The sequence below is a fragment of the Carcharhinus amblyrhynchos genome, chromosome 3 (genome assembly GCF_965287045.1).
Source record: "Carcharhinus amblyrhynchos chromosome 3, sCarAmb.v2.hapA, whole genome shotgun sequence".
NCBI lineage: Eukaryota > Metazoa > Chordata > Chondrichthyes > Carcharhiniformes > Carcharhinidae > Carcharhinus > Carcharhinus amblyrhynchos.
The window spans coordinates 134876457-134899877 of NC_137326.1; the positions used below are offsets into that span (position 1 = coordinate 134876457).

General features: G+C 42.2%; 1 protein-coding gene across 4 annotated transcripts in view; it reads right to left on the bottom strand.

The window, feature by feature from the left end:
- ap2m1b (adaptor related protein complex 2 subunit mu 1b) overlaps nt 1-23421 on the bottom strand; it is a 53025-nt gene that overhangs the window by 18292 nt on the left and 11312 nt on the right. For 2 of the 4 annotated variants that reach the window (XM_080186060.1, XM_080186062.1), the window contains exons 2-5: nt 13663-13781; nt 7477-7742; nt 6259-6341; nt 530-665 (exon numbers count right to left, since the gene is read on the bottom strand). In XM_080186060.1, coding sequence (XP_080042186.1) covers nt 530-665; nt 6259-6341; nt 7477-7742; nt 13663-13736 — 559 coding nt within the window. In that variant the 5' untranslated portion in view covers nt 13737-13781. The other 2 variants (XM_080186063.1, XM_080186061.1) reach the window with 2 other exon arrangements.

Sequence of the window (23421 nt, forward strand, 5' to 3'; positions counted from 1 at the left end):
TTGGTATCCGGGCAATGTGTCCCATTCAGCAAATGCTTTCTGCACGGAGACAGAAATTGGTATGTTCCATCTATTTTTGAAAGGTGCAATGTATACCAATTTCTAGGTGCAACACTGATATTAGTCTTTGCTTCTCTTCAGGCATTCCTGACAGCTGTCTGAAATCAGCTTGGGATTAATTTCAATACTGAATGAAGAATTCTCAAATGCTGCCCATTATCTCTCTCCACCCACAGCCCCAATGTTACCACTCTCACCATAGTATGTCTGGCCACCACAAAGTGAGTGCTGACACTATACCAGTGATGTGATGGGGGAAGACACTGTTGTTCCCAGTTAAAAGGAACAGTGCTTAAGAGGTGGCACTGCACACTATATGGATGAAAATGTTCAGCTGAGATGTGCCTTCAACACCCATAGCCTTGAAACTAAAGATGTGATAGGCAACTTAGAGAGCAAATGACTTTAGGAGAATTATGCAGGGGTGGGAGGGGGGGATATGACTAAATTTCACCTATTTATCGCGTACCCTGAGGTGACATTAGCAGATTGACACTCTCCAGAACGTCCAGGAAAAGCTCGTTTCGGCGGTACTTGATTCCCTCACGTCTCCATCCGATCTGTCCTGTTACCTGGCTAGTGATCTGTGACTGTTCTTCCTTGGTCTAGAATAAAGAACATTTGTCCGATCTCAATTTAAGGTTTAAAACTCGACTCCCAAAAAACCTTTAAAACGTCAGAAGGTTACATCAGCAGTGCAGTCGATAATGATCGTAATACAACAATAAACCCACACATCACTTTACACTGCAACAGCTCTCAGTACTGACTTCCCCCTTCTCCAGAAAACTTAACTCAGAGTTCAACAATTCAAGACATTTTCCACAGCCAGTTTTGAATTCCCTCCCCCACACCAATAAGCAAAGCAGAAGCAGGCAGATTTTCCTACCTGGTGCTATAATCAGGTCGCCAATCACAGGTGGAGAAAAAGAAAGTATTACAGCAGGATTAGAACCAGGAGCGCCACACACAGGGTTAACAGGCAAGCAGTGAACAGAGGAGTTGATTTAAAAAAAAGAGAAAACATGTTAGCTGTGAGAGCAGGTGCAACACTGAAAATAAGTGACTTGTACTGATACAGTTCTTCATCACGTCTCTCTTTATCTACAATTACATTGAAGAGGAGTGACTTTTATATACACAAATGACCAGTTTCACTTACGGCAACATTTAAACCAAGGGTTGTAATTACATCAGCAGGTGATTTCTTATCATAAAACTTCTAAATTTATTTTAACACAATCTCAATCTCCATTGTGACTAAGTCTACATGTTCTCCATGCAATTGTACCTTCAGAAAAATAAGGATTTGTAGTGACAGACCAACTAAGTTATTATTTTATTGAAAGGCTGCAGAACAAGATCTACTTTTACTAACACATTACAATTAAAAAACCGGCCAAGTTATCAGGCTGGAAAAATCCGAGGTTAGAGACACTAGCAGACAGTTGAACGATGAATGGTCCCCCATTTAAGATGGAAACGAGGAGGAATTCCTTCAAAGAGGACCATGAATCTTTGGAATTCTCTTTCACAGATGACAGTGAAGACTGGTTCATCTGCAAGACTGAGTTAGATAGATTCCTGATCGACCAGACAGTCAAAAGGCTTATAGGGAACAGGCCACTTTCAGATCAGCCATCATGTTATTGAATGGTAAAGCAGGCTTGATGGACCAAATAGCTCACTTCTGTTCCTATTTCTTATGATCTTTTTCTTTAAAAACCCCTGAATTTTCCACTCACTCCACTGATTAAGATACTTGAGAAATGAGGGTGCAATTTGTTGGAAAAATGCTTGAATCTGTCAAAGAAGAAATAGCGAGGCACCTGGAAAGGAATGGTTTGATAGAGCAAACATAGCATGGACTCGTTAAAGGGGAAGTCGTGTTTGACGAATTTATTGGATTTCTATGAGGGTGTGACTAGTGCAGTAGACAGAGGGGAACTGGTGGATGTGGTGTTTCTCGATTTTCAAAAGGCATTTGATAAGGTGCCGCACAAAAGGTTGCTTCAGAAGGTTAGGAGGCATGGAGTTGGGGGTAAAGTGTTAGTGTGGATAGAAGATTGGTTGTCTAATAGGAGGCAGAGTGTTGGTATCAATTGGTGCTATTCTGATTGGCGGTTGGTGACTAGTGGAGTGCTGCAGGGATCGGTGCTGGGGCCTCAGCTATTTACCATTTATACAGATGATCTGGAGGAGGGGGCTGAGTGTAGGGTGACAAAATTTGCTGATGACACAAAGATGAGTGGAAAAGCAAATTGTGCGGAGGGTGTGGAAAGTCTGCAGAGGGATCTGGATAGGCTGAGCGAGTGGGCGAGAGCCTGGCAGATGGAGTACAATGTTAGCAAGTGTGAGGTTATCCACTTTGGCAGAAATAATAGGAGGAGGGACTACTATTTAAAGGGCGAAAAGCTGCAGCATGCTACGGTGCAGAGGGACCTGGGGGCCCTTGTGCATGTGTCGCAAAAACCCAGTCTGCAGATCAAGGCGGCAAATGGGATGCTGGCCTTTATAGTGAGGGGGATAGAACATAAAAACAGGGAGGTCTTGCTGCAACTGTACAGGGTACTGGTGAGGCCGCAGCTGGAGTACTGTGTGCAGTTTTGGTCGCTGCACTTGCGTAAGGATATTTTGGCCTTGGAGGGAGTGCAGAGGAGGTTCGCTAGGCTGATACTGGAGATGAGGGGGTTAGGCTATGAAGAGAGACTAAATAAACTGGGTCTGTACTCGTTGGACTTTAGATGGATGAGGGGGGATCTTATAGAGACGTATAAGATAATGAATGGATGGATAGGGTAGAGGTAGAGAGATTCTTCCTGCTCAGAAAGGACAGCAGGACTAGAGGGCACAACCTCAAGGAGGGGGCAGTTTAGAACAGAGTTCAGGAGGAACTTCTTCACTCAAAGGGTGGTGAATCTCTGGAATTCTCTGCCCGTTGAAGTGGTGGAGGCTACCTCGCTAAATATATTTAAGACACAGGTAGACAGGTTTTTGACAAGGGAATTAAGGGTTATGGGGAAAAAGCGGGAAAGTGGAACTGAACCACTTCAGATCAGCCATGATCTTATTGAATGGCAGGGCAGGCTCGAAGGGCTGGATGGCCTACTCCTGCTCCTATTTCTTATGTTCAATTCCTCTGCATCCAGAATTCCACAAGATCCCATTTGTCCAAAAATGTCAGGTTTGATTTCCTATCAACTCATCTATTATGGAGACTATTCCTTTTGGGGATCATTTTTATTTTCTACTTGCAAGGCGAAGAACGATCTCTGCTTCAAACAGTTTGTTCATTCCAAAGTTACAAATCCCCGTCAGTTATGAAAACCCCTCGATCTCTACATTACACAGCCATAGAATTCGTCCTTCGGTATCAGAGGTTTGTCCCCGGAACCACAGCAGGAATTCTTTTTAGATTTGGTCATTTCTTAAAACCTCCCATAAGTCGACAGGAATCAGGTTCAATCAAATTAGTCAAAAGGGAATTACACTTTTTTTAAAGAAGGGAAAATGTGCAGAGTCATGGAGAAAAGGCAGGAGAGTGGCAATAAATAAACTGCTCTTTCAGAGGGTCAGTGCAGACAATGGGCTGAAAGGCCTCCTTCTGCGCTGTAACAGTTGAGATTCTCAAATTTCTATGTGGAAAAAGACCACAGTTCATTTAGTTCTAGCCCTAATCCTTTTCTATCCTCCCCCACCATTCAAAAATGGAAGGGGAGACTGAGAGGGTGAAATTCAAACATTAAATAAATTGGAATGAATACAAAACTGTTTGCAACAACAAAAATCTCAAAGCTCTACACATTTTAAGAAATGATTTCCTGCTGAGTCAGGTTGTGCACTTCTTTATGAGCAAACCGGACTTTCGCAGACCACCTTAGAGTCCACCAGCAACAAATAACCCTATCTATGCCAGCCAGCCTTTCCAACTAGGAACTGTTATCAGTAGCACTGGCACCCAGCCCTGCTTTAGGCTTCCTGGAGGGCTGCTACTTCATCACTACTGCTGGGAATGTAAACATACAGCACTTCACCAGTAAGGCATGGCTCATCAGAAAATGAACACTAAAAAAAGTGCATTTCAGCACAATATCTATTGCTAACCGTGGCCACTTTTACTCCTCATTCAACACGATTCAGAGTAAAAGAAAAATGCAGCATTTTAGGAAAGTTATTTCCAAGACAGTTGATCACAAGCAAAGTGGAACACAACAAGCTGTAACATTCCAGCACTGTAACGTGCATGTGCTACACATGCACGCAGCTTGAATTGTGGTGGGATCCTACTCTGCAGTCAGTGACTCCCACTAAAATGTGCACGATGTTGATGACAAAACCAAGATCAGATAGTGTTACACACCAAGAACGGCTACTTAGGTGAGGGTGATCAGCATCACACCACAGTAACCCACAGCGAGTACTGCCTTCAGTAAAGGAGGGTTGAAAACTAGTTTAAAACTGTTCCCTAAAATTGCTCCTCAATCCCAGTGAGACCCAGATTCCGGGGAAGTGCCGGAAGATTGGAAAACGGCTAATGTTATGCCGTTGTTTAAGAAGGGTGCCAGGCAAAAGGTGGGGAATTATAGGCCTGTTAGTTTAACGTCTGTTGTAGGTAAAATGTTAGAATCCGTCATCAAGGAGGAAATAGCGAGGCACCTTGAGGGGAACTGCTTGATAGAGCAGACGCAGCACGATTTCGTTAAAGGGAAGTCGTGTCTGACAAATTTACTGGAGTTCTATGAGGATGTGTCTAGGGCAGTGGATAGAGGAGAGCCGGTGGATGTGGTCTTTCTAGATTTTCAGAAGGCGTTTGACAAGGTACCTCGCAAGAGGTTATTGCAGAAGGTAAGGGGGCATGGAGTTGGGGGTAGGGTGTTAGCGTGGATAGAGGACTGGTTGTCAAATAGGAGGCAGAGAGTGGGGGTCAACGGGTGCTATTCGGATTGGCGGATGGTGACTAGTGGAGTGCCCCAGGGGTCGGTGCTGGGGCCTCAGCTTTTTACCATTTATATAGATGATCTGGAGGAGGGAACCGAGTGCAGGGTGTCGAAATTTGCTGACGACACCAAAATTGGTGGAAAGGAAAATTGTGCGGAGGGTGGGGAGAGTCTACAGAAGGATCTAGATAGGCTGGGCGAATGGGCCAGGAAATGGCAAATGGAATTTAATGTTGGCAAGTGTGAGGTGGTCCACTTTGGTAGGAATAATGGTAGGAAGGATTATTACTTACGTGGAGAAAAACTGCAGCAGGCGACGGTGCAGAGGGACCTCGGGGTCCTTGTGCATGAGTCGCAAAAACCCAGCTTGCAGGTGCAGCAGGTGGTCAGGAAGGCGAATGGGATGCTGGCCTTCATCGCGAGGGGGATTGAATATAAAAGTAGAGAGGTCTTGCTGCGGCTGTATAGGGCATTGGTGAGGCCGCAGCTGGGAGTACTGTGTGCAGTTTTGGGCGCCGTACTTACGCAAGGATATTTTGGCCTTGGAGGGAGTGCAGAGGAGGTTTACTAGGCTGATACCGGAGTTGAGGGGGTTGAGCTATGAGGAGAGGCTGAATAAATTAGGCTTGTACTCGTTAGAGTTTAGAAGAATGAGGGGAGATCTCATTGAGACGTATAAGATGATGAATGGGATGGATAGGATAGAGGTGGAGAGACTCTTCCCACTCAGAAAGGATAGTAGGACTAGGGGGCACAGCCTCAAGATAAAGGGGGGGGCGGTTTAGAACAGAGTTGAGGAGGAACTTCTTCACTCAAAGGGTGGTGAATCTCTGGAATTCTCTGCCCGTTGAAGTGGTGGAGGCTACCTCGCTAAATATTTTTAAGACGCGGGTTGATGGGTTTTTGATAAGAGAGGGGATTAAGGGTTATGGGGAGAGGGCGGGAATGTGGAGCTGAGCCAAGACAGATCAGCCATGATTCTTATTGAATGGCGGGGCAGGCTCGAAGGGCTAGTTGGCCTACTCCTGCTCCTATTTCTTATGTTATGTTCAATAGGATTAAAACCACATCTTTGCGGATGTGGTCACAATTGGACAGTTCTAAGAAAATGGCTTTTTCATCATCTCTAGTTTAAATATAGGCATCCTTTAATCAGCAGAAAATTGCAGATGGCAATTCTAGTCAAAAAGCACAAATAACTTAATGTCAATATCTTTAAATACTGGAGACCTTTTCTTCATGCTGACTCAGAGCTGCTTACCTGACTTTTGATCCCTTGTTGGGTAATGAACGTTTTCAGTGCTCCAGTCTCAGAATTCTGTGGATAGCCAAAATCTAGGATTTCTGAGCAAACAAAAGAAAACCTTTCAGCTACAAAGGCCAGAGAAAATAACCAAAAGTATGAATAGGGATAGACTTTGGAACAGAACACACGTGAAAGAAACTCATTCCAATTCAATAATGATCCTAACTCCCCATTTAAAACAATTAGAGGTGCGAGTTTACCCTGAAGCCAGATTCACTTCAGTTAACTTCCATTTAATACTCCCAGTTACTTGCCCACAGGGTCACTTAAGTGGGAGGTCAGCAGTGGGATATGCAATATTTGGGTAAACTGCAATTGCCATGAGCCAGCATGGGCATGCCAAGTGCCAATTCAAAGACCAGCAGCTGACCATGAGAACAATTTCACTTCCCGGTTCAACAATAAATTGACTTTACTGATGCAGTCACCAAGGAATATGTACCCAGTTAACAACTTCCACCGTCAAGGTCACAGATTAGGAAGGTCCTAATCTGCGACCTTCCAGATTAGGTCACAGCCCTAATCTGGGAGCGCTATGTCAACAATTCTCAGCCTTATTTTCAAATCTCCAGGATTTCAACAATCCTCCTACCTGAAACCTCTTCCTGAGATCTCAGTGCTCCTCCAATTCTGACCTCTTGCATACCCACTTCATCCATTACTTCACCAGCAGCAAGTGCCATCAACTGCCTACATACCTCTACATAATAGAAACCTTTCTATAATCTAATTTTTGTGGGGATAAAGTTACAAGCATTCACAAAATGCAATCTTCCACATGTGGATTAATTATGGAAAAATCACGTCAGTGTGATATTGCAGCTAATTTTAAAATTCCTATAAATTCATCCAGAATGTCAGCATTTTTCTTCTTTTTCCCATTTTTAAAATTCATTCTTGTCAATGGGTATCACTAGCAAGGAAAGCACTTATTACCCATTGCCAGTGGGGTATCTGCAACTGCAGGACGCATATCCCACATTCTAACAGCAGATTGCCCTCAGCACAGACTGATGAGTATTTCAAGTACATGCATGGGAAACTTTCAAATGTTACAAATTCACAATCCACCTAAAATAATTAACGGCAGAAGGAAAATCCTTCAACTGATTTCAGTGCTTTATATCGTCTATTTATCGTGTTTTCAAAAACTCCTGTTTTCCGAGCACTTACCGTCCAGAAGCTCATAAATAAGGACAAAGTTGTTCTTGATGTTTTCCTCGCTGATCTTTCCAAAATACGAAGTCATGACATCACACATTTTGTACAGGAACTCGAAGACCATGGCCGCGTTAACATTCTGCTTGGTGACGGCAGCTAGCCAAATATTGGAACGTTTAACATGGAAAAAACTGGTCCGGGCAATGTTAGTCACCGGTGAGCGAACTTGCTGCCTTGCATGGATGACATTGACGCGGAATGCATCCACTGCATTCCGTCTATAAACAGAAGAAATGCAACTGGTTAGGCCATTTTGGATAAGTCTTCATTTAAGCATGAAGTTATTCAATTCCATTGACATACAAGAAATCTTGTGGTTCCAAGGTGCTGTTTCTCAGCTTGTATCACCCATGCACTATAGAAAATATTGCATTTAAAAGATAGGTGGTTTATTTTGTGATGCTCGTAATCAATCACCTTATCTGCTCCGATAGAGAGCTGTGGCTAGTACCGCACTCACCCCAATTATATACTCTGTATTCCTTCCAAGACAGGGCTCTAAGATAGTCATGTTTAGATCATATTTCAGTGAAATTCTGACGACAATTTGGACTGGTACTTGCATTTCAGAGGATGCAATCTCTTTTCAATAACGTTGCAATTCAAGGCTGCCAGTGAACAGTACCATAGTGCAATGGGAGAGTTGGGTACTACACCACACTTGCTCCCTAACCTACTGTAATTTGAAGGTCGATTTAGCAACTGCAAAAGCCCAAGTTCCCAAAATAGAATAATGAAAATTACCTTAATGAAAAAAGTATCATCCCGACCCCACTCAAGTTTCAAGTTTATTTATTAGCGTCAACATTAGGCTTATATTAACAATGCAATGAAGTTAATGTGAAAAACCCCCAGTTGCCACACACTGTCACCTATTTGGGTACACTGAGGAAGAATTTAGCACAGCCGATGCACTTAACAAGCACATCTTGTGGAAACTCTTTGCTGCAGAAGACTGCGGAGGCCAGGTCATTGCGTGTCTTTAAGACAGAGATAGATAGGTTCTTGATTAATAAGGGGATCATGGGATATGGGGAAAAGGCAGGAGAATGGGGATGAGAAAAGTATCAGCCATGATTGACTGGCAGAGCAGACTCAATAGGAGCAGAATTAGGCCATTCAGTCTACGTCTTATGGACTGTGGCAGGAAATCCATACAGACATGGGGAGAATGTGTGAACTCCACATAGACGGTGACCCATGGTCAGAAGAACCAGGACCCTGGCATGATGAGGTAGCAGTGCTAACCACTGTATCACCATACCGTCTCACTCACTATTATACAGCATCCAGAAACGAGAGGATGGTGGTTGAAAACCTTTACCCATCTCCAAAACTAATTTTACTGGTGCACTATTATTTTCCACCAGAATCCAATTTAAAAGGTGACAAACCCCATACCGTCAAATAGGATAGCTGACTTTGACAATCACAAACAGAAGATGGTCTCTTTAGCAGTAGACTTCTAACTGACTCCGCAATTGCCAAAATGGCAAGATAAAAAGGGAAAGTTTTGCATCCAAAAAAGGGTGCCAGCTTGACTGTGGCTCTTGCACTGATGCAGGTGCTGGACTGAGATCGATATCAACTCTGGAACAAATCAGCAATGAAAAGTATCCCAACCCCATTGCATGTGAATCCTTGTCACAGGGATTGGTTGGAGAAGCCAATGCATTTGAGGGAAAAGTAAGAAGCAGAGGACATGGGGTGATAGTGAGATTAGTTTTAGACTGGTTGCCAAAGTGATTCTGCAACCTTTGCTATCTGCAGTTAGCAACACCAGTTTATTTACAAACAGTTTATTCACAAAAGCACAAAGAATGCATTTTTACAGAAAGACAGTCATGCAGTATACAATTCTCTAAACATGCAGTTCTATGGATCTGTAACATCAACCTGTAGACTTGTGCAGGCAGATCCAACTAGAAAGATCAAGATAACATAACACTTGGCAAGGAAACAAAGTTAACAACAACAGCAGAAGCCTCTGATGAACGAACTGCCCTTCTGAAGTCAAGATTTGCTCATGAAGCGTACAGCATCCGACACACATGCACTAAAACTGAATCTGCTCCAGATTTCATAAAATTAACATTGCATTTTAAACAGATTCGTCTAAGCAACACTGACCTTAAAAACCAGCCCTGCAACTGATTCTTACAAGACACAGACAAACATTTCTACTGCAGGAGGGATTAAGAGGAATGAATCACTAAGCAGGATAGCATTCAAGCAGAAATCCTAGCTGATTTGCTTCCCCTAGAAAGGAGGTAAGGCCAATCGCAGAGCTCAAGTTCGTAAATAGGATATAGAAATTTAGTGTAAACTTCTCAGCCGATTTTATATTGGTCTTGTGCAGCTGACAACAATCAGAAACTAAACTCACTAGATTTGCTTTCCAGTACAATCAGTTTGAAAAACCCCCCTCTTTCACTCCCTGGGAGTCTCCATGACCAAAACAACTATTTTCTCTGTTAGGTTTCTAAAAACCCACTGGATTTCATTGGTCTGATTAACACTCTGCCCTGGCAAGCGCTGCAGTTAAGCACATTGCCAGCAAATGTTGATTCACAGTGGTGACATCACAACATTTAAAATGGACAAATGGTCACAGCTAGTCTGCAGGTGTATGAGATACTGGGATTTCCTCGAAGCTGGAGACCAATGGACTTGACCACAAATACTGAGCTCTGGAACATTTAGCTCCTCTAGCCTGCACCATAAGTGGGCACCAGGAAATAAACATAATTGAATGCAAATTCCCTGCCTGACAGTTAGGAGCACAAGGTGAAATTAAGTGAAGTTACATCCAGTCTAAACATAACAGATCATTTGGTCCAATAATTACGTGCCATGCACCACATGAGCCTCCTCCCATCCCTCTTTACTCAATCCTACCAGCATACCTTCCTGTTCCTTTCTCCCATTAGTCCCTATCTCACTTCCTGCTAAACACAATTAAATCTTGTAAAAGAACTGATCAGAAGTTACTGTCAGTTAAATGCTGCTCAAAGACACTTCTTTCTCTCCATTTTGGGTTCGAGTTGTTACAGCTGTATTTCAATTTTACAGCTTCCAGTATGACTAAGATAAAGCTCACAGGTCAGATCACTAGTTAATTTAGTACAAGATGACAAATGACGCTTACCTATTCCTAGTGCAGCCAATGAGCACATGATGAGATGAGGAAAAATGAGACGTCAGCAAGGAAGGGGAAGTGACAGACCAACGAGAGAGAGGATTAGAATACACAAAGCACAAAGAAGAAACACAGATGAGAAACACAAAGGACTACTCACAGGCATCTAAAGGAGAACAATGGACAAGTGCAAGGTGCTATTCACCAACACACACAAAAGCATTACAAAACAATCAACAGATTAACATATCACTTGTGCCTCATTCACACTAGCTTTGTGAACCTACACATATTGGGCATTGCTAGCAAGTGGTCACCTCTGTTTTTTATCTTTGGTGCTTCTTCAGCATTGACCTGCAAAATCCATGTTTTCACTGTGCTACAGAAAATAAACAATGTTCTATCTCGATGAGCATGCATCTGCATTTTTGTGGGTCTGAGAATGTGCGAGAAAGATGACGGGATCAGTTTTTGAAGCATTAGCTCAAGGATGCAAGCACATCAGCATCGCTTTCCCACAATCCAAACTGAACAAATGTCAAACAAAAAAGTGCCTTCAATTTCAAGGGACAGAGAAGGCCTTTGGCAAGGACACCACAGACTAAATTCAGGTCACACCCATTCTCACCTCAGCAGACTACAGGCACGGAAACAAAGCTTTTCCAACACCTGTACCTGTAAGGCATCGCTACACATTGACACTGTCAAGTTTTTTCAAGTTTTACACAGATGCATACAAGATCAAGTGAGTTAAGATAAAGCAACTTTTTGGCACAGTATTCCCAGGTTTCATTCTGACCTGAAGTTGATCCATTGAGGCAAATTGTTTAAAAAAATCTGTGCGCCCAATTAAGAAGTCTCACAACATCAGATTAAAGTCCAATTTAACCTGGCGTTGAGAGACTCCTTACTGTGCTTACTCCAGTTCAACACTGTCAAATCATGCCCAGTTTATAGCATAGCTTTGTGAGGGAGTTGTTTCATAGCAACCCTCAACAGCTTTGCAGTTTAAAATGTCAGAAACAATGAGAAATTAACAATTTTCACACCATGTTTTCCCTCCGAGAGCAACATAGTTTCAACAGGGAAGTGAAAAATTATTTGAGGAAACATTTCGAGCTGGGAAAAAGCAAAGAAATTAGATTAGTGGACAGTTTTTCACAATGGATCAAATGGCATCTTCTGCGCTGCAGAATTCTACAATCTCAGTTAGGGTGCTATCATGTTAAATCACTGACATGAATCACGTAAAACCACCAGAGCTGTAACATCTAGTGACTACTCCAGTATGCGAATGCAGAACAGCTCACATACAGATGCAGAGAAGGATAGGGCATGGCTCAACTTCCAAATAACTGTGGTTATGATTCATGGGAAGAATGGCCATTTGAAGTCATATTAAAATGGATTTCACAATTATAGGGAAATCTAATTCAGAATTCCTCAGCATTAATTTCACCTTGCAACACAAGCAGTTCATAGTACATCAAGGGGCATTTGAGCCATTGCAGAAGTATACAATCTTGCTTCAATTGGCCCATTGTGCGTGTGCCAGGCTCTTTTAAAGAGATACCTAATTATCCTGCTCTCCTACATTCCCCCGCAGGCCTACAATTTTTTTCTATTTTCCTTCGGAAAGCCAATATTAAATCTGCTTCCACCACATCTTCAACTGCATGGTCCAGATCATCATTCACTGCACTAAAAAGCACCAACCCTCTGATTCTTTTAAATCTGGCTACTGATTTTCCTGCCACTGTAAAGTTGTTCCCCATTTACTCTAGCAAAAGTCCTCAATTTTGAACACAGTACTGGGCTTTCCACACGACTAAAATGCTCGATCCCTGGTACCAAACTAGTAAATCTTGCTGCACCCTCTTCATGGTCTATTTTCCCATTGTATATCCATCTAAGTTTTTAAGCTTGCTTTAGCCAGGCTGTTGCAAGGTCATTCAGCCCAAATGTTTGCATAACCCACTTAGCTTTAGCCTGCAGGAAACCTGAAAACCCATTTGAAAACAGTAAAGCCACAGCATGTAGAAAGAAAAACAAGTGCAGGTGGGGGACGCAGAGAGGGTGAAGTTGAAACAAGGCTGTTTGAATCATTTTCATTCTTTTATACATAGGTTACAACTCATACACAATGGTGCTTGAGGCAGGACTGCAGCAGAGCTAGAGTTTAAAGGGTTTTCTTCATTTTCATACAAATTAGAAGGCAGGAGGTGTTGCTTCCAGTTGACAGGATTCTACTCTCCTCGCACACCCTACCCCACAAACCACTTATTTTAATTTTGGTTAGCGGACTGAGATTTTGATCACACTTTTGGTTGTGAAAACATGAAAGCGAGAGGGAGCAGCTGAATAAATTTCAAGTACTGTACAAATCTTACAGTGCTGCAAGATAGCATTTTGGGAACAGAACAGGAAGAAAGGCTGGCATAGATATCATAATCACTGGGACCAGCAATACTGTTGAGGCAATTGCCCCATGACAATTTACTTCCTCTTTCATATATCCAGTTCCTCAGTTTAACAAGATTGGATTGCATTAGGTAGGAATCTTATTAAAGAAATATGATTTCACAAAGCACCTTCAAGCCATGTATACTGCAAGTCTAATGTTTACTGGAGGGAGTTCAGCCCAACCTTTCCAATTGCAAAGCAAACATACACAATTGTTTTCAAATTGCAAATCATAATACAGTTCAAGTTGCTGACCATTTTAAGGTTAGGAAAGATCAGTCTCTGCCAGAGAGCAAGGCACTACTTGGTAGACCTTTATTAAAAAGTCCAAAGCCATCCAGCCAAATATTGGTGGCCTACGGTGATTGTTCAAAGGACTGCTGCCTCCACAAGTGCTCAAGAAAGATCAGTTTGTGGGGTGGTCCCACATTCTTCTTGAGGCAACTCTTTCATAACAACACAAGGATACCTTAGAAGGCAAACTAGTTACCACAACAAAAAGCTCTTTTCAGTATTAACTGACGAAAGGAACTTACCCAATGTCATCCCTGTAGACTCGGGAGATGAGAACTTCCCCTTTGTGGTTGTAAATGAATAAGCCTCCAATCATGATAGAACCTTGGTTAATCCTCCCTTCCCATGTTGATTAAAATACCTGAAGCAAGGTAAAGAAAATGTAAGTGCAGGTACAAATTTTGATTAAAACCAAATTTTGCTCTTTAATTTGTGAAGTATTTTGTCAGTAATAAATAACAGGATAGAACTTGCTCCCAGTGGAAAGGGGTCTTTTGAGCCCAGCATGTTATATTCGAGAAAGCCAGTTGAAGGGTAGAAATGGGGCCAATTTTTTTTTACATACTTTTATATAGTCGCACCTTACAAGTATACACTTAACATAAGAACCACAGTTATAGCCTATTTTCAAATGGGCTCAAGTGTACCCCTAGTTAGTGTCCACCATTTGCAATCAAACACAATTAATATATGATTGGAAGGGCAAGGTACAAGATTGTAATAATGACCTGCTGTCAAGCATTCACATACAGTATGGAACTATGGCCTCAGACCCAAAACAGTAAGTGACAGCTACCCAGTATTCAGCAGTACAAGGCAGTTTGCAATTCAGTGTCACCAAATAGCAAAATGTTCCCAGGTTCCTCAGAGAATGGGATAGAGGAGATCCAAGGAAAAGTTAAAGGTAGAGCAGCTGATGCATTCTGAGGGGGGTTTCAGAGGGGAAGAGAGGGACGCAGCAAGGAAACAGGAACACAGGAAGAGAATTCTTGAATGCAGCACGGACAGAAATAAAGCAGAAGAAAGGGCAAATTGAATGGCATGTTAGGAGATGGAAAAAAGAGAAGTCACACTCTTGACACTTCAAACAGGGTTGCAGTATGGAGCAGAAGTAAATAAATTACAAGTAAATGTTTTGAACTCCTTGTATTGGGGATGGATGGCAATGTGGATCAAAAAGGACATGGGTAATAGATATAGTGACAGAATGCATATTTCAAATATACCAAGTCACGCAGAGTAACCTCTGAAGTCTGAAGACAGTGGAACACCACCACACGCAAATTCTCCTCCCAGTCACAAACCACGCTGACTTGGAATTATAGCACCCTTCCTTACTGTCGCTGGATCAAAACCGTGGAACTCTAACCTAACGGCACTAGACCTCCACTACTTGGACTGCTGTGGTTAAAGGCGGTTGCTCACCATCTTCAAGGGCATTAGGGATGAGCGACTAAATGCTTGCGTAGTCAGTGACGCTCACTTCCAATTAATATTTAAATGGAAAGCTCGGGTGAGGGGATGTCAGCAATGTGAACAAGCCTCCATAATGGTGGATGGATAGAAAGTGGAGATTTGATGCGCAGCTAATATCACTCGATCCATCAAGCCCGTTCTTTCACAGACCATTCATATTTCCAACAATACAATGGGCTTTACTCTGCCCACCTCACACCCCAAGAGAAAATTACACTTGCTAATTACTCAAGATTATTACAGCTCAAGGTGATTCCCTTATTCTTGCACATGCATGCTTCAACTCTGACACATACATACCCAGGCCAAAATCAATCTCATTTCCCTACTGTCACAGGAACCATTTGATCCTGTTGGTGGCACTAACTCTCAAACTAGTTTTAAAATAATAGCTTCCATCACAAGATGCTACAGAAGATTTTTTTTAAAATGGAAACAGTCTTCTGGTATGAAAAGCTCTCTCTTAGTACATGGTCTCTGGATTTTACGGTAAAAGCAAAATATTGTGGATGCTGGCATTCAAAACAAAAACAAAGTGGAAAATCTCAGCAGGTCTGACAGCATCTATGGAGAGAGAATAGCACCTACATTCCAAGTTTATGGATTTCCTAGTTCACTCCTTCAACACAACGATGAGACAGAATGAGATAGCGAATCTAATGAACTGGATGCAGCAACAATAATCTCTCCTTCAATGTCATAAAATGAAGGAGATTGTCACTGACTTCAGGAAGCATAAAGGAGAGCATGCCCCTGTCTACATCAACAGGGACCAAGTAGAAAGGGTCAAGAGCTTCAAGTTTTTAGGTTCCAGATCACCAACCTGTCCTTGTTTCCCCCAATGCCAACACTATAGTTAAGAAAACCTAACAACACCCCTACTTTCTCAGGAGACTAAGAAAATATGGCATGTCAGCTACAACGCTCACAACTTCTACAGATGCACCATAGAAAACATTCTTTCTGGTTGTATCACAGCTTGATATGGCTCCTGTTCTGCCCAAGACTGTAAGGAACCCACAAAAGGTGTGAATATAACCCAATCCATCACATAAACCAGCCTCCCAACCACTGATTCTGTCTATATTTCCCACTGCCTCAGCAAAGCAGCCGGCATAATTAAGGTCTCCATGGACATTCTTTCTTCCACCTTCTCCCGTCAGGAAAAAGATACAAAAGTCTGAGGTCACGTACCAACCAATTCAATAACAGCTTCTTCCCTGCAGCTGTCAGACTTTTGAATGGACTGCCTTGCATTATATTAATCTTTCTCTACACCGTAGCTTTGACGTAACACTACATAATGCACTCTCTCCTTTCCTTCTCTATGAACAGTATGCTTTGTCTGTTTCGTGCGTAAGGAACAATACTTTTCACTATCTTAATACATGTGACAATAATAAATCAAATCAAATCAAATCAGTGACTACACAAGAGTAAGTCACTGGCCATGAAGCACTTTGGGATGTCCTCAAATCATGAAAGGTAAATAAATGCAAGCCAGTCTTTTCCTTTGGAAAATCACAAGCTCACCCTCCTTTCTGCATCGTGCTGAAATCAGGATCTATATAGTCTCCATTCTTCTGTCTTCTCCCAGTATAATGGATCACCCTCATTTTTTTCCTTTAAACCCAATATGTTTTTCAAATCCAAGCTGGGCTTCACCCACCCACTATCCACCTCATCTACCTTCTGTTCTCAAATGTGGAACTATGGGATTTGCCCCAGCAAATTGAAATCCTTACAAAAAAATCCAAAATAAAGTCCCCGATTTGAACCATTAGGAGCATTTTCAACCCTTCTCTGAAATATCTGCAGTGTTTCTGGCCGAATGATTCAGCGCACACAGAAGATCAGTCAGATATTACCCCTCCTCCAAGGCAAAGAACTCAAGAACAGCTTCTTCCCTGCTGCCAGACTTTTGAGTGGACCAACCTCACTCTAAGTTGATCTTTCCCTCCACCCTAGCTATGACAATAACACTACTTTTCCCAAAGGTAGGGGAGTCTAAAACTAGAGGACATAGGTTTCAGGTGAGAGGAAGAGATACTAAAGCGTCCAGAGGGACAATATTTTCAGAGGCTGTGAGCGTCTGGAACTACTACCTGCCAGAGATAGTAGTAGAGGTGGGTACAATTTTATCTTTTAAAAAGCATTTAGATAGCTACATGGGTACAATGGGTATAGAAGGATATGGGCTAAATGCAGGCAACTGGGATTAGCTTAGGAGTTTTTAAAAAAAGGGTGGCATGGACATGTTGGGCCGAAGAGCCTGTTTCCTCTATATAAACCTCTATGACTACATTCTGCACTCTCTCCTCTGCTTCTCTATGCATTGTCTACATAGCAAGCAAGAAAAGTTTATTTGTTATAAGGCTTACATTAATATTGCAATGAAGTTGTTGTGGAATTCCCCTAGTCACCACAGTCCAGCGCCTGTTTGGGTCAATGCAACTAACCAGCATGTCTTTCAGCATATAGGAGAAAACTGGAGTACCAAGAGGAAACCCATGCAGACATGGGGAGAAGGTGCAAACTCCATATAAACAGTGACTCAAGCCAGTAATTGATCCCAGGTCCCTGGTGCTGTGAAGCAGCCGTGCTAACCACTGTGCTATCCTGCCGCCCCAAAGAAATAATACTTCATTGTATACTAACACATGTGACAATAACAAATCAAATAGCCATCATATTTTCAAACATTAAACTGACATAATATCCTCGGTAAAAGTGGCCATAAATAAAGCAGACATATGAAACTTGCAAAAGGTAAACCCAACAGCAGGTTTTTAATCGAGATATATTGCACCCTTCCTGAAACTGCAAAAATACCACATCAATACACAGGCCAGTTCAATATTAGGGTCCAAAATAAGAATTTAACTCCGTCTTTGCCACATCAGCTGAATACAGGAAACGCAATGCAGTAATATACATTCATTTACAGCGTTATAATGTACCAATTTCCCAGACAGCACCTTTGCAGAAAAATACTGAAACACCCTTTTCAAAGAAAATCCAGCTCAATTCGACATACGTATCACCCGCAAGCACCTGCTGGCAAAGTCATCGCTTATCTCAACACAGCCGAGAGGTTAATGAAAGGTTGCATTGTTAGAGGGGCGGTGGTTTCATGCGAAAGCAACGGGATAACGGTCATATATCACATCAATGTCCTGTCTCTCTGGTCGCAGCACCCTTGCTTTGCAATGGCTTGGTTTTCGCCTCGCTGATTTTATCGGTTTCCGATTTGCCTCTTTTTTTAAGTTTGCAAGCCCGGGCGTGGTCTGTTCCCGGGGAAAAACAAAAATCTGCAATGGCAGCTCCGGAAAACTGAAGCCTGCAATGCGACAAAGCAGCCCTGCCCCTTCAACGGGGACAAGCAAGTTGTCCAAACGAAACGATACCAGTCACACACTTAGGGTGGCAGCGGACTCAAATCCTCGCAAGGGCAAGATTTAAGTCCATCAATTAAACATATTTACTAGAACAAACGGTCCTGCCTACTCCCTCCTCAAAGCCACAGCAGGGATTATTCGGAGCACATAAGCTATGTTATATCTTGAGGTTTAATTTGTAGTGATCACTGATCTTATGTTACAGTACAAACTAGTCCTGCCCATTCGGGAAAGGTTCACTCATGCTCTTCTGGCAAGGAAAATGAGGTGGGAATGCTGGCGTTGGACTGGCGTAAACACAGTAAAAAGTCTGACAACACCAGGTTTTAGTCCAACCGATTTATTTGATAATACTCACAAGCTTTCGAGGGGACTGCCTCTTCGTCAGGTGAATGGAGAACTCTCCATTCACCTGACGAAGAGGCAGTCCCCTTGAAAGCTTGTGAGTATTATCAAATAAATCGGTTGGACTAAAACCTGGTGTTGTCAGACTTTTTACAAGGAAAATGAGACCAGCCTTATTTGGTCTGAGCCTATACGTGATTGTGCTATCATGCCAACATGGCTAACTCTTAACTGGCATGTAAAGTGGTCCAACAAACCACTCAATTGTACCCAGACCACTAAAATCACCGTCAGCAGTACAAGCCAGAAGCCTATCACCAGCTTCTAGGCAACTAGGGATAGGTAGTAAAAAGGGGATGGTCATGCAAGGCCCAGATAGAGTGGACCATGGAGAGAATGATTTTGAGGATAGGTTTCTGATAGACAGGGGAATTAAGGGTTGCGGGAAAGTGGAACTGATCCACTTCAGATCAGCCATGATCTTACTGAATGGCGGGGCAGGCTCAAAGGGCTAGATGGCCTACTCCCGCTCCTATTTCTTATGTTTTTATGATTCCACTTGTAAGAAAAACTAGAATCAGAGGGCACAACCTCAGGCTAAAGGGACAATCCTTTAAAACAGAGATGAGGAGGACTTTCTTCAGCCAGAGTGTGGTGAATCTGTGGAACTCTTTGCCGCAGAAGGCTTGTGGAGGCCAGGCATTGAGTGTCTTTTAAGACAGAGATAAATAGGTTCTTGATTAATAAGGGGATCAGGAGTTATGGGTAAAAGGCAGGAGAATGGGGATGAGAAAAATATTAGCCATAATTGAATGGCAGAGCAGACTCAGTGGGCCAAGTGGCCTAATTCTGCTCCTATGTCTTATGGTCTTATTACGGGTTATTAGGCCTACTCTGCTATTCAACTATATAACACCTGATCATCTTGGCCTTTACCACAAGGGATCGAGTACAGGAATAACGTCTCGTTACAAATAAGTGGTGAGACTACCTCTGAAACAGTGCATGTAGTTTTGGTCCCCATATTTAAGGCTGGATATAATTGCACTGGCAACAGAACAACAAATGTTCCCTAAATTGGCCCTTGGGATGAAAGGCTGTCCAATGATAAGAGACTGTGGAAATTGGGTCTCTTCTGGAGTTTAACAAAATGAGGGGTGATCTCGGTAAAACATTCAACATTCTGAAAGGCTTGACAGCGTGGACAGTTTGTTTCTCATGGCTGGAGAATCTAGAACACAGACAAGTAATTTCTGCAAAGAAAGGGTTGTGAATGATCCAATATTTGAGAGATTTTTCCTCTCCAAAGGAATCATGGAATATGGGAAATGGGCACCAAAATGGAGTTGAAGCTGCAGACCAGTCATGATCATACTGAATAGTGCAGCAGCTTGACAAGCCAGGTGGTCTAATTCCAATTTCTTATCACCACAACTCCACTTTTCTGCACTCTCTCCAGATTCCTTTGATATCCAACGTTCTATCATCTCGGTCCTGAGCATCCAAAGCTTTCAAGGGTAGAGAACTCAACATGAATGAAGACATTGCTCGTCTCAACTCAAACAGTTGCCTGCACCCCCTCCCCAATCCTGCCATTATGATTCCAAGTTCTAAATACCAGTGTTGCCAGCAATGCAGGAAAATCTGAAATAGAATCCCAAAGTGACCTGACACTGAAATCCTAAACCAACTTGACATTTTCATTGCAGCTTCACTTCAGTGAAAAGCAAATCCATTCTGCAGCGATGCTATGGGTATTTAAATATTGCTATGCAAAATTGACATAAGAATCCTCAACTACTTCCAAAGAGAACTAACTAAATATCCAATATCATCTTGGGTGAAGATATAACAAAGCTCCCTTTGCTTTAACATCTCCTTGAGACTCTCACTACTGCAGTGTTTGTCTCAAGGGATATAAATGTTACACCAAATCTGGAGCAGTAAAGTGCATTCAATCCACACTTACTTGGTACCAAAGCATGGCTAGCAACATTCAGTCTTGGGACCTGGGTATCACTGGCATTAGTTCCCTATCCCCAATTGCCTGCAGGAGGGAGTGGTACGATACCTGTTTGAACTGTTGCAGTTTGGATAACAGCAGCTTTGTTGGGCCACTGCACGTAGCGCTCAGCCACATTGGTGTGGGGCTGGAGTCACAGAGACCAGACTCTAAGGATTAAAGCAAAATATTGCAGAAGCTGAAACCCAACAGAAAATGCAGGAAAATTTCAGCAGGTCTGACAGCATCTGTGAAGAGGGAATACAGCCAACGTTGAGTCAGGATGACCCTTTGTCAGAGCTCAATAAGGACAAGCTATTAAAACCTCACAAATCAGCACATGGGAAACATATCCAACTGGATTGAGTTGCATGCAAATTCAAGATGCTGGGAGTGAAAACCTACTGCATCACACAATCCTCTCTCACATCCGATTTTATATGGGCATTTACTATTGCTGGCTAATCCTGCATCTGTCACATACTAAAGCCTCAGAACATTCCACAACATCTATCGCCATATGACATAGGATAAAAACATTACACCTCACTCCATTTTAGTGTGCAAAACCACAAATGGAGCTAGATGGGATATTATTCTTCAATAACTAGTCTCCAGTGGGCTTTTTATTCACATACTACATATACTTCAAGTTTGAATTGAACATGACACTACTGAATTGAATTGTGATGCACATGATTGACTGTCTGACAACGTTTGTTTAAAAAAAAAAATCAATGCCCGAGTCTCCAGATGGTCCTTGTGGAAATGTGTAATGCCAAAGCTATGGAATGGTCAAGATCACAAATATTTTATACCGAGGGAGGAACGTTGGATATGCCTAGAACAGTATGTTGCAATATATCTGCAGGAAAACTATGCACAAAGCAATGAGTCAAAACTTCCAAAAACTCAATGAATCCAACAAAAAACTGCTGCAATCTCTAATGGATTTCTTTGAAACCAGTGGGAAAAAGATGGACAACTAAACTTACTCAGCTAAAAGCAAAATACAGTAGATGCTGGAAATGTGAAATAAAATAGAAAGCGTTGGAAAACCTCAGGTCAGGTAGCAACTGTGGAGAAACAGTTAGCCTCGAGTCCAATACGACTCCAGTTCCAAACAAAAATCTCACTAAACTCAAAACTATAACACTTTCTCTTGCCACAGACCACAGGTTTTCCAGTGCTTCATTTCTAAACTTATTCCATATAGGCTGCAGAGACTTAATTTTTCAGCTAACGTACACCAACTCTGGTCCTGCCCGAAAAAGTGAAAACGTGTTCAGAGCAACTTGATCTGATGAACTTTAAGCATGATATAATAAAGTGCATCATTTTGTGATCCTTTCCTGGGTGCTACCGCTAATATAAACAGCAACAGCACTGAAACAGAACTGGAAAACTTATGAGTAGGGGGAAGGGAGAAGAATGAGCAACCTTCAAAGAGCAAGGACTGTAGACAGGGCTCCAGTAACAAATCCCTCAGAACAGAAGCCCATTAAAGTACAAATCTGTGGGTCCACCATCAGACCAGGTACTTCACATGCTTTGTTGCCATAAAGAATTCTCAAACTGCACTGTTTTTCAATAAACCTGGAGCAATTCTCAATGGATGATACCAGATTTAGGTTACAGCTCAAAGAAACAGGTAACAGTGGAATGATTACTGAAAAGAAAACTGGCCTCATCCCCTCCTGAAACGTGTTTCAAATACACTACATTAGATGGAACCACTTTCCATTGCTATCATGCTCCTACTGTGTGCAATGAAATGAATGAGTTTATTCTACCTTTAATATATTGACAATGAATCTTGGACAAGACACCAGAACAACAGCTCTTCAAATAGTGCTAATGATCTTTAACTCATCCAGAAGACAGCATCTTTAATAATGCAGCACTTTCCTCAGAAGTAGTAACCAGACCAGTATTAACCTATAACTTCGCAACTCAAAAGATGGCACTTGATTAATGCAAACTTCTTGTTTGTGATCAGACTGAGGAAGCGTGGAGAACAGGGAAGAAATCCCGAATGGAAGAGTAACAGCAAAACAAAATTTAAACAAGGCGGTTTTGATTTGAAATTAGTTTGGCAAGAACTAGAAATAGTTTCAGAGCTACAGGCCTGCCTGCACCTGAAACAAGTGCTTTAGAAAATGCTGCAAAATCCAATTGCAAACGTTGTAGCTATATTGAGCTGTCTACTCTAAATAAAACAGTAAATCTTGATTTTTTTTAAATACTTGTTTTCCATATTCATTCTCAATTTCAGTTTTTTTTTACTGGCTTCATTTTTTGAACTAACTGTTTGTTCTGAGGAAGCCTGATTAGTTATCTCAGGCAAATACAGAATTCAAACCCTGAAACAAGGCCACCACATAGTTATCTGATACAAATAAGACTCACGCGCATCATTTACCAGTGATACCAACATGCTTATAGAGCATAGGATTGCAAAGAGCAGTCACAATGGACTCGAAACATTAATGCTGTTTCTCACCCCAGATGCACCCAGGCCAGCTGGGTTTTTCCAACGTTCCAAGCGAACACTTCAGCTGATATCATTTTGCCTACTGTCTTGATCTACCAACTCAAACTGCACTGTGCACAACGGACAGACTTTCTACCAACCTGTACTTTATCCCAGTGTTATACAGCTCAAAATGCCCGACCGATAACGAAGGGCAAAATTCGTCAACAATCCCGAATTCACTCAGTTTTTTTTGGAAAAACCCAACATCTCGAATTGTACTCCCAGTTGTTTAAGTGGTCAAAGA